At 34.5% G+C, this 12,349-nt stretch overlaps 1 protein-coding gene across 1 annotated transcript in view; it reads right to left on the bottom strand.

The window, feature by feature from the left end:
* Positions 1 to 8,567: 8,567 nt before the first annotated feature.
* wrn (WRN RecQ like helicase) overlaps positions 8,568 to 12,349 on the bottom strand; it is a 49,225-nt gene continuing 45,443 nt past the window's right edge. Inside the window, 1 exon segment of the mRNA XM_042731963.1 lies at positions 8,568 to 9,693. Within this exon segment, the coding sequence (XP_042587897.1) occupies positions 9,580 to 9,693 (114 nt within the window). The 3' untranslated portion in view covers positions 8,568 to 9,579.

Below are 12,349 nucleotides of genomic sequence, written 5' to 3'. Positions count from 1 at the left end.
CAATTGTAATTGGATAGTAAGCAACATCTATAAAACTGCAGGGTGTAACACTTTTGGTTTTCAAGGAGCTCATGTTGAATGTGGGCCATTTGAATGCAGAATAAAGATGGGATTATGGGATAATCTGTGAAAGGACAGAGGATTATGACTGGGCTATCTCTGTAACCCTTCTGAGATATGTGCCCTGACTTAACTTCAGCTCTCATACTCATCTGCACAGATCCAGCTCGTGTGCTGTCCTACGAAGAAATTCTCTTTACTAGTACACACTCAAAAGTTTATGCAATACAATAAAAAAACAAAACAAAAAGATTAATAAATAAACTGTAATGCTTGTCATATGATGTCATGCTATTTCTTCTTTGAAGCATTAACTTTGGATTTTGTGTGAGTGATATTATCCACTGTAGTAAAACAATGAAAACATTCACAAGTAAAAATCTATCTATCTATCTATCTATCTATAGATTTATAAAAGTCCAAACAGCATCAGGCATTTTAAACTTCACTACAATGTGCTAATATTTCTGTCTTCATCATATATTCAACTTTGCTTCTGCTAAAGCCAGGGTTCATTCACTAATACCTTCTCCTACAGGGAATTGTAAATCAATAAGTTTCAATAAAGAAAATGAATAACATTATTATCTGAAGTTCCCTTAGGAGTCAAAGCCTTTAAAACCAATCCATTTATTTGCCATTATAGAAATTGAAAATGTTTTTGGAATTAAGTGCTTAAAATGTGGTTAAGTATTTAACTAAACATTAATTGCTTGTCCTTGAAAACATTACAGCAACATTTCTTGCTTACACTAACTGTGTGTCATGATATTAGATCACAATCAATCTAAATCTCACTTACAAAAAAAGACCAGGTGAAAATCAGCAATGTGTTAAATGTATTAATTTGACATATGCTTTTCATTCTTCTTCAAAACTGACTAATGTCCACAATCTATTTAGAATACTCAAAATCAAATTCCCATAACACCAAAGAACAAAGAGGAAAGAAATCTCAGGTCATTAGGAGAGAAGAACATTCACGAAAGGACTGGAAGTAGAATGACCTTCACTAACCTCATCAGATGGCATCAAAACCAGTACAAGTGGTAATTAAACACACTCGACAGGCATCTGTGAGCAAGTGTAACGTCCAGCTCTACTGGAATACTCAAGCTTTACAACAAGTTATTGAATCTATTGAACTATGAATGAGTGAGAAAACACAAAGCAACATTGAGCTCATGAACATATCAAAGCTTCTTACAGCATTACAGCTCCATACAGTCGATGAAGCAATACTTGGAATTGAAGGATTTCATCTTGCGACTACAACTGATGCCAAATTTTAACAAAGGCAGCTCAATCACAAAGCCAAAATACATTCTATACAGTTACATACAATACAGTTTTCTAACACCAACCTTTCGCAGACATGCTGATATATTGTCGGTGTCATAATCATTAAAACCAAAACAAACTGATTCACTAATGTGTAGCGCTAGATCATCAAGACTGTTGGTGCACATAATAAAAATTAAAATAATAAATTAGTATGGAAAAAATGCAGCAACAACAAAAATCAGCCAAATAAAAATACAACCATGTTAAAAAACAAAACAATATACTTCAACCTAGCAAACAAAAATCAAACAAAAAAAACTAAACTTAAGTAAACAGGTTAGCAGAACAAAATGTCAGTATAGCAAGCAAAAGTTTTGATAGTAGATTTCTTTCATCATTCATCAAAATATTAACACCTCATCTAACCGTTAATCCTCAAGATCTGTATGTACACAAATGTTTATACAAACAATGTGTGATGTGAGATGATTCCGAGCTAATCAAAGTGAACCTTGACAGCTTTATGCAGGAGTCCATCAAGCCAAAAGTATACTGGAATATCTCTAGCTGAAATTATCAGGTTCAGACTTTAATGCAGAGGCAACAAGGTTGAGCAGGAATTTGTGTAATCCATCAGAATCTGGTGTTGACATTAGTGGCAATAATCTCTGGGGAAATCCTGCCAAAAACAGATTTAAGTCCATGACAGTCCAGCTTTTTTTTTTTTTTTTTTTTTTTTTTGCATGACGTGAGCTTTAGTGATGCAAAAATTATGTCTATGACGGTCTTTTCAAATCTGTTCAGACAAGTTTTAATACAACATTGCGTCTGTCAGACGTAGAGATCTACAGAGGATACGTGCTTAACAAGTCTTTTAAATGAACATCAGATTGCAAAAGTTCAAATGCACGATGTAATGGACGTCTATCACTAAATGCAATGACATTCCCGCTGTATTCTTCAAAGAATACTGGAGTGCCGTGTAAATCGCATCATGTAGGCTATCATTAAGCAGCCTACCATGATATTACCATCTGACAGCATCACCTTACTTTTACCTGAGCTCCACTCCACCAAGATCAACAGAATACAAAGCAAACAAAACAACAAAGTTCTAATTTAGTTCTGTGCTGTGTCACTGAATCGGTTCACACGTGGATATGAACATATGAACAGAAAAGTGTCTTACCGCAGTCCTGACAGAGCACCTGACTCACATCCTTCCTCACGGTGCGCTTGGTCTCCACCGGCGGGGAGACTGCCGTGAACACCGACGTGTCGTTCGTGGCTTCCATAAAGAACACATACCGAATACCGGTGCTGAGCTGGAAACATCTGCCACCTTCAAACCAGACGAGAGACACCACAGAGTCCTTGAGCAACCCTCCCGCCTTCACCTGCCACACCTGCTGCACCCTGACGCGCACCTGACGCGACGCGTTCACCGGTGACTCGGTCCCGTTCCGCGCGTCCTCCTGGAGCTTCCCCTCAAACACGACCCCCGCGCGGCGAGCCAGCTCCTGCACCGACGCCGCGGGCGGAGAGCAAGCGAGGCTCCCGCTTTGGACCACACGCGTCCACAGGGACAAACACACCGCCACTGCACAGAGAGCGGAGACCGAGAGAGAACCGCGTCCCGACGGAATCGCACGCATCCTCCGGCGCATTTCTTGCGTTCCTCTAGATGAATTAAAGTGAGCCAGAAGAAGTGAACCGAGAGGAGCGTGGCTTCTGTTGGCTCCTCAGCTGATCGTATTACAGGAGGCGGAGTGAGATTCCCACCGCGACGCGACAGAGGACGGGTGTCGCGTCGTGTGTGGAATTACCGACAAAATACCAACTGTGTGTTCAATTAAGTGGCAAGGGATTTGAAACTATGGTAGCCTAAAAATGAAAGTCAGAACTAGATTTTAGACTCAAAACTCTTAAAAGTAATCTTCTACAACATTTAAAAGTCTAACTATAAGCTATTTAAAGTTTTTGGGTAATAGATTTGAAACAAAATTCACAAAACAGCAAAAATTTGAAAGGCAACATTTTAAAAATTCTTAAACTATTGTTTGGCCAACAGAAACCAAAACCAAAATTAAAGTAAAATTGTAGACTATAACCAGTGTTGTGAAGGTTACTTTGGAAATGTAGTATGTTACAGATTACAAGTTACCCTGTTTAAAATGTAATAGGTTAAGTAGTATAACTATTTCAATTACTTTATTAAAATAATGTAACTGATTACATTTGATTAGCCTACTTTTCTTAATTTCTAATGTTTTCGACAGTTAATGATTTTGTAATATTTAAAGCAGGCAGGGTTAACCTTACAGTAGCACTCAACAATGATTACTGTCAGACTTTCAGAATCCTTCTTCACTTGACATAAAAAAATGTTAAGATGATAAAAATTTCAATTTTAAAGCACAGCCAGCACAAAATCAAACTCTTTAAAATCATAACATACAGATTAAAAACAAAAATAAAAAATATATATAAATAGTTATTGAATTACAATGCTGTTTCCCATTCAGTATCCATAACAATATATTGCAGAGCAGTCATAAGGCATATTATATATATAATAGAAGTCATATATATAATTATATATGTATGATATATATAAAACAGTTATGTGTGTGTGTGTATTAAACTATATTGCAGAACAGTCCAAAGTGTGCAATGTGTGTGTGTGTGTGCAGTGTGTTTAATGAAAAAAAATCAGTGTTGTTGTGTGTGTGTGTATGTGTGTGTGTGAAAAATTCTGATGTAATCCCCTTTGTAATCATAACCATTTTCATAAGTAACTGTAATTTAATGAAAAAAAATCAGTAACTGTAACTAATTACAATTATTTTGCATTTAAATTACGTAATTTTGTTACAACACTGCTTATAACAAACACCTGACAGTGATCTGACATTTATGAAAAAAATACCCATGTAAAATTTTCTATGATTTATATAAAAAAATACCCATGATTTGATGAAAAGTTTTAAATGTTAATTATGTGGGTATTTATATATATATATATATATCACTCCAAATCTTTATATATATATATATATATATATATATATACAGTACAGTACAGACCAAAAGTTTGGAAACATTACTATTTTTAATGTTTTTAAAAGAAGTTTCTTATGTGCTCATCAAGCCTGCATATATTTGATCAAAAAGCAGAAAAAAAATGTAATTTTGTGAAATATTATTGCAATTTAAAATAACAGTTTTCTATTTTAATATACTTTAAAAATATAATTTATTCCTGTGAAGCAATGCTGAATTTTCAATATCAATAATCCAGCCTTGAGTGTCACATGTAACATCCAGTCTATCACATGATCATTTAGAAATCATTCTAATATTCTGATTTATTATGAGTGTTGGAAACAGTTCTGCTGTCTAATATATTTGATGAATAAAAGGTTAAAAAGAACTGCATTTACATTTACATTACATTTACATTTAGTCATTTAGCAGACACTTTTATCCAAAGCGACTTACAAATGAGGACAGTTATTCAAAAATAAAAAAAAAAATTAATAATAATATATATTCTAATAATATATTTTCTTTAATATCACTTTTTATCAATTTAACACATCCTTGCTGAATAAAAGTATTGATTTTATTTTAAAAAAAGAAAGAAAAAAAAAATTACTGACCCCAAATTACTGACCAGTAGTGTATATTGTTATTACAAAATATTTATATTTTAAAAACATAACTTTTTTTTTTTTTTTTTTTTTTTTTTACTTTTTATTCATCAAAGTATCCTAAAAAAGTATCACATGTTCTGAAAAAAAATATTAAGCAGCAGAACTGTTTCCAACAATCATAAAAAAAAATCATATTAGAATGATTTCTAAAGGATCATGTGATAATGATCCTAAAAATTCAGCTTTGCATCACAGAAATAAATGATAATTTAAAGTATAATAAATTTAAAAAAATGGCAATTATTTTAAATTGTAATAATATATCATAATATTACTTTTTTTCTGTATTTTTGATCAAATAAATGCAGGCTTGATGAGCAGAAGAAACTTCTTTCAAAAACATTAAAAATAGTAATGTTTCCAAACTTTTGGTCTGTACTGTATATATATATATTTTTTTTATGGCAACTCTTGTCAAAATGTTGTCAGTATTTTACTGTTTACTTTTTAACAGACATTACAAAAATTATGATGATATTGAGTTTTAGAAAAATTATGAATGTGAAAGAGAAAACAGCTATTTGTGTAACTGGACACTTGACTCAAAACCTTACAGTTACTGATATACAAAACCTTGAGACAGCTTCCCTGCTTAAAAACTAGCCCCCGACTCCTCTGTATTCAGCTGGAACACGTATTTGGATGTGGCCAAGCTCGTCTGATCCAAGATTCCCGGCTGTGAACTCCAAGTGGCCCTGTGGTTCCCAAAAATGCTGAATTATACAGACTTGATGTCAAAACTTTAAATGCACTGCACATACTGTACATTCATCTGCACCCACCTTGTGTACAATTTAACATGACACAAATTATTACAGTCACAAAGATTAGACACAGAACTAAAAGAACATGTATAATGGTAAAAGGCCATGTAACTGCACATAAGATTTTGCGTGGTAAATTGGTAGCCAACATCATGATATTTGGTCAACCTAATACTGAGCAGGAATAGCCTTGCCTCTAAAATAAAGTAAAATCAAAGGAAACTATTTGAACAGGCATGACATTGCTTTTAGCACCAATTAGCACTAGTAACTAGTTAGGAACTATACTTTTTACATTTTACAGGCACTTCTAGCCTATAATATGTCTAAGCAGAAGATGGTTGGGCAGGGTGAAATTGCCTGTTTGGTCTCTTGGAGGCCTTTCTGGCTCTCTATCCCTGTTAACAACAGTACTTCAGACTGGAACGCACACATCCACTTCACCAAGCAAGATTACATAAGTACAATAAAGCAGTAGTTATATGTATTACAAGCTGCAAGTTCTACAATATTGCATAGCTTAATGATTAACGCTAACCAACAAATTTGTTGAGGGTCTTATCTTTGCAAATGTTGGTGACAGGATGTAGGCATGTCCAGCAACTTCAGAAACCTTTCAGAAATGTTAAATTTATTTAAATAAACAGCTACTGTTGTCGGGGAGCAACAAGCAATAGGAGTGAGGACTATGTGAGTGGAGCTCAAACGTCACCCGTCTCGAGTGCAGACACGACAGGACAGAGAAGTTTGGCGTGATTTGTCTCTAAAAGCATATATGGATATAATAAAACGATGTACTTTACAGAAACTGTCAGCAGTCCAAGTGAATTCGATTCATACATTGATGGTTCTTGTTGATTATATTATGCAATGAGCAGTTTAGAACCGATGAAGTCCATATTACATTTACCTGTACATTTAGTGATTTAGCAGACACTTTTATCCAAAGCAATTTACAAATGAGAACAACAGAAGCAATCAAAACCAACAAAAGAGCAATAATATGTAAGTGCTGTAACAAGTCGCAGTTAGCCGAATGCAGTACACAAGGTATTTTTTTTATTTATTTATAATAATTAAAAAGAAGTACATAGATTAGAAAAAAAGAACAGGTAACAAAAGAAAGAAGGTCTTTTTTAAGTAAAAAAGTCAAAAGAATAGAAAAAGAATAGAGAATGTTAGTGTTAGAAGACCATTTTAATAATACATTTAAAAAAATTAAATATTAAAAGTTCTGCATAATATTTATTATTAGTAACAAGAAAACTTATAGTATTTGTCAAACTCGAAATGTTAAAGTTTTGGAGTTTTTAAACATATTAAATTTTATATCAAATTAAAATAAATATGCAAAAAATAAAAAAAAAAAAAAAATAAAAAAAAAACATTAACACACCAAAAACTTTTTCACAGCATTGTAGATAAACTTCAGTATATATATATGTCTGTGTGTGTGTGCAAAGTTATATATAACCTGATTTTCTGTAAAACTGCATTAAAAAGTTTTTTTTTTTTTTTTAAAAAGTACTGATTAGATCAACTGCAATAAAAAACCCTTCACAATTTATAAAAAAAAGTGCACTAAGAAAGCCTTTGCAGTTTGTAGGAAAGTTTGTAGTTTTATCTGTAATGAACTTCTGTTCAGTATGTATAAAATGTTAGTGTACTTTAACCATCTGGAGTCGGCTAACAAATACACGTTTTGAGGCAAATTCTCCTGATAAGACCGAATAATATACACTATTACAATATACACTATACCATTTAAAAGTTGGGAGTCAGTGTGTATATACAGTATATATACATATACATATATATATACATACACATATATATATACATATACATATATATATATACTTATTTAAATATAATAATCATGTTAGAAACAATGCTGTTCTTTCAATTAATCAAAAAAATGCATCTCTTTTCAAAATTAATAATAATAATAATAATAATGTTTTTTTGAGTAGCAAATCAGAATATTAGAATAATTTCTGAAGGATCATGTGACTGGAGTAATGATGCTAAAAATTCAGCTTTGATTGTTCCTAATAAACTGTTTAACTGCACTCGCAAGTGAATCTCAAGTTATTTTGTGGGATAATTAAATATATTTTAAATAAACGACAAACATAAAAATATATACATTTATTTTGTCCTCACATTATTTCTTGTAACTCATCCCTCTCAGTGACACAGCTGACTGAAAGGCTCATTATGCAGCTCATTATGTGAGTCTTTGTCTACTCAGGTGTGAATCACACAAATATTCATGACAGTTGACGCCTACTCACATATGGCCTTTTGAAACAAAAAGTGTCTTTGAAAATTTAAATTAATCTATTGTTTTCTGTGAGTGAGTAAACAAGATGATTTTCACATCATTTTGAAGCAAAATTTCTAGGCTTCAAGCTCCGGGTTTGACAGTCTTGTGAACAAATGTTCTCTAGGTGTTTTATGACCTTATTTCAGTGACTTCAAAATTGTAGTTTTTTACTAACCACACATAAACGTTTTTTCAAAAACACAATCATGTACATACATGCTATTTACATATTGTTAGCCCAGTTTGTACAGATTACAGTGTTATTAGACTTTAGCCATGTATCTATTTATAAGCAACTGAAAAAAGCACAAAAGTCAGGGGATGTCAAAACTTCTCCAGGCCCCCAAGACCCCTCAGACCCCAGAGGGTTAAATCCTTCAGATCGGTGTTGGATCATGACTCACGACACTCAGATGCGGGTAGTTACAAACCTTTAATTATTTGATTATTATTGTTACATTTGTATACAAAACAATGATTTACACTGGATAGAAAGGGCTACAGACTCAAAATTAGTCAGTTGTGCTTCATTGTGGCACAACTAAAGCTGGACAGAGGTAGACTCAGAAAGTAAGTGCTCAGGAGAAGACACAAATTCCTGCCAAAGCCAAACTGACAGGTTTTGGGGAAGGTGACGATGACAGAGAATGGTGTAAGGGACAGAAATTTGGCATGCTTTAAGACTCTGTTGTTATGTGGGTATTTAGCACTGTGGCAGAAAAGAGAAGTGGAATGGCCAATAAAAGCCTGTGCTTACTCCTGCCTTCTAAATGAACTTTTACAGGGCCAGCACACAAATACTGCCCTTTGAATGTGCTGCTTCAGTTACAGCAAGCATAAGTAATATAAACATATAGCAAACAAAAATCACTGCGTCACTGTGAACACAAACATTCAACTGACACTCCATCAATACTGTATTAACTACAGATGCTTTTTTTTTTTTTTTTTTTTTTTTACAAATTAAAGAATTTCCTCCTTGGCAATAAACATTCTGAACTATCAAAATCAGATAATCTCGGGTCAATTATTTCACATTTTTACAGAAAGTCCCACCACGCTTCAGAAATGATCCTACTTTTGAGGTCTGGGAGTTGCACGGGATTCTGGGAGGAGTGTTTCCATTACGACAGGTGGAGGTCAGTAGTGTACAGCTCCAGGCCACTCACGGAAGCAGAAACATGATCTGTGCGAATCGAGAAAGATTCCCTAACTAGTGTCTGAGCCGGTAAGAAATCAGAAAAATACCTAGAGGAGTGCAAGCTGGCGGCAGACCACAAGCTGCTGACAACAGGAGCCTTACAGAAAAATAACAAGACATTCTCGTAGAATTAGGTCATGTCAGTATTCAGGACCATCAACAAAAATTAATTATTTTAAATCTTGTACAAAATATCAAAACGTACACTACACAGCCTAATAAGTATCAAATGAAAAGTCCTTTCTTCTTTTTGGTTTTCTTCTCAGTCGTAGTAGGTACTGAAGTGCTTGGTCCTTCAGCCCAATCAGGCAGTTTTCTCTTTGTAGGCTGACTTTCAATCTGTGGAAACAGAGAATCAGCCTGTAGTTAGTTTTACTCGAAAGACATTTTGACGTCGTTTTTAATAAAGCTGACATATATCAGCAAGAGCTTTTTTGCAAATATTTAGCACATTTTCAGTCTTCTCCAATGACCAGTTCATAAGATGTGAGACTAATTCTCACTATTAACTAACTGTTTATTAGCATGCATATTACTAGCATATTGGCAGGTTTTATTACTAACAAATCAAACACTAACTAATTATTAATAAACATCAAAAAATAGACCCCTTAATCCCTAACTAATTATTAATAAACAGTAATAAAGAGATTACTGAGGCAAGTCATAGCTAATAGTTTATTAATAGTGAGAACTGCTTTCCAAACTTAAGTGTGACCAATTCTATATAAACATATAAACAAATCATGCTACAGTATATAAACATATAAACACATCTATATAAACATATAAACAAATCATGCTAAAAAAAATTATAAGAGCACTAGACAGTTATCATCTAAATAGCAATGATTATTAACAAAAACTAACAGAAATATGTATTGTTTGCTGCATGATTATTAAACAACTTATGAAAGTATCCACTCCTAACCTATAGAAAAAAAAGAAAAAAAAAAATCAACAAATTTTGATGCAATAAATATGGCATAATTTAACACTATTCTACATCTCTGTCTCTTTTAAAGTGTTAGTGTATATATTGAGTTGTATAAGTAGGGGTTATTATAGCACAATTCTTAACCTCACCCAGCCCAGACCTCACTAATTTTCAAACCCTGGCTACGGCCATTACATTGGTTATTACATTTTGATGAAAGATTATGAAGACAAACACATTTTTCTTTAGAATAACTTCACTGATGGAAGACCAGGAACATATATTAATAAAGGCTGTGTCTACATTAACCCAGATGCATTTGAAAACAGCATTTTCATTTTAAAACACACTCCATCTACATTACTGTTTTCAATCGTTTTTCAAAAGTTTCTCATCCACACCGAAACGTCAGAAAACGTTAAATTCGCTTTACTGTGCATGCGTAAAGCCTCAAAAAAGCTTACAGAGACAATACAGACGGAGCAGATGTTTTCATGCAATTCCTCTGGCAGGATCATTTTATTTAGGATCCATTCACTGATTCATTCAGATCACTCATGATTTTATGTCTGATCTAAAATGCAACTGCCCTCATGTTTTGCCACAAAAAGCAATTGCGAGTACATTTTCTGTCATCTTTGCAAGTGCTGTGATATGAAGAGTGTACAAAGTAACACATCTGTAGCAACAGTGTGAAAGTGAATAGCACATAACAGGACAATAAACATAGCCACCAGATCCAATTTGTATGCAGAACAGATGGTGGATCAGCACCTAGAGATGACTTTGACAGGCCTGAATTTCAGTGGAGACCAGAACAACTAGATGCGCCCCAGAGACAGTTCCCCACTAAAGACCTTGTCTCCTAGACGACCACCGGGACAAGACCACAGGAACCAGTTGAGTCCTCTGCACAACCTGACTTTGCTGCAGCCTGGAATTGAACTGCTGGTTTCGTCTGGTCAGAGGAGAACTGTCCCACGAACTGAGCCTGGTTTCTCCCAAGGTTTTTTTCTCCATTCTGTCACTGATGGAGTTTTGGCTCCTTGCCGCTGTCGCCTCTGGCTTGCTTAGTTGGGGACACTTCATTTACAGTGATATCGTTGACTTGATTGCACAGATACTGTTTAAACTGAACTGAGCTGGATGATGACATCACTGAATTCAATGTTGAACTGCCTTTAGCTGAAAATTGAGTGTTTACTATTGACCTTTTGGATTATTTACACTATTTTCCTATTTAATGCTGTAAAGCTGCTTTGACACAATCTGTATTGTTAAAAGCGCTATATAAATAAAGGTGACTTGACAATACTGGTATAAACCGATATCTATTGGTCCAATATGTGTCATGACTAAACATGCGTAATCATTGTCAAAAGCCTCCGTTTTCACAGTCCACACAACGACGCGAAAAACCTCATTTTCAAATGTAAACACATAGAAAAATATTGATTTTTAAACTGTGGACAGAAGGCCAAAACGCAGTCTAAGTGTGGACAGAAGGTCAAAATGGAGAGAAAATAATGTTTTCAAACAAAGGCCTTAGTAGCCCTTCAACTGTGCAGACATAGCTACATCACTGAGAATATCCTGAGCGTCAATTCAAACATGAAGACGGTTCAACAAAGTGATGCTTCAAAACCAACTAGTGCTGGCTTATTGCCACATCACTGAGAATATCCTGAGCGTGAAGGTTTACATGACGCAGACAGCTGCATCAACATAGGAAAACCCCGCACTGCCCACCATCGGATTAACGGCCATCACAATTCTTCTTAAGCCATTTATACATCCCTCCAAACTCCATTTCCTCCCAGCCAGCTCTTCTTATCTGCCTGTCTAGCAATCTGTTCGGTCTTCATGCTAAATCATTTGTGCGACTCAGAGTGGGCAAGGGAACATCAGGAGGGAGGAAGTGTTTAGAGACGCCCTAATGATCTCATATCGATCTACAGGCTTGTGTCACTACAGGACAAAAGAGCCATGATGAACGTGCTCTTCAAATAAACTTCTGTCACCATTAATCTCCACATTAACAGGTCAGAGAGATGCACA

The sequence above is a fragment of the Cyprinus carpio genome, chromosome B10 (genome assembly GCF_018340385.1).
Source record: "Cyprinus carpio isolate SPL01 chromosome B10, ASM1834038v1, whole genome shotgun sequence".
Lineage (NCBI taxonomy): Eukaryota > Metazoa > Chordata > Actinopteri > Cypriniformes > Cyprinidae > Cyprinus > Cyprinus carpio.
The sequence above is the reverse complement of the archived record's forward strand: the minus strand, read 5'-3'. Positions and strand labels throughout refer to the sequence as shown.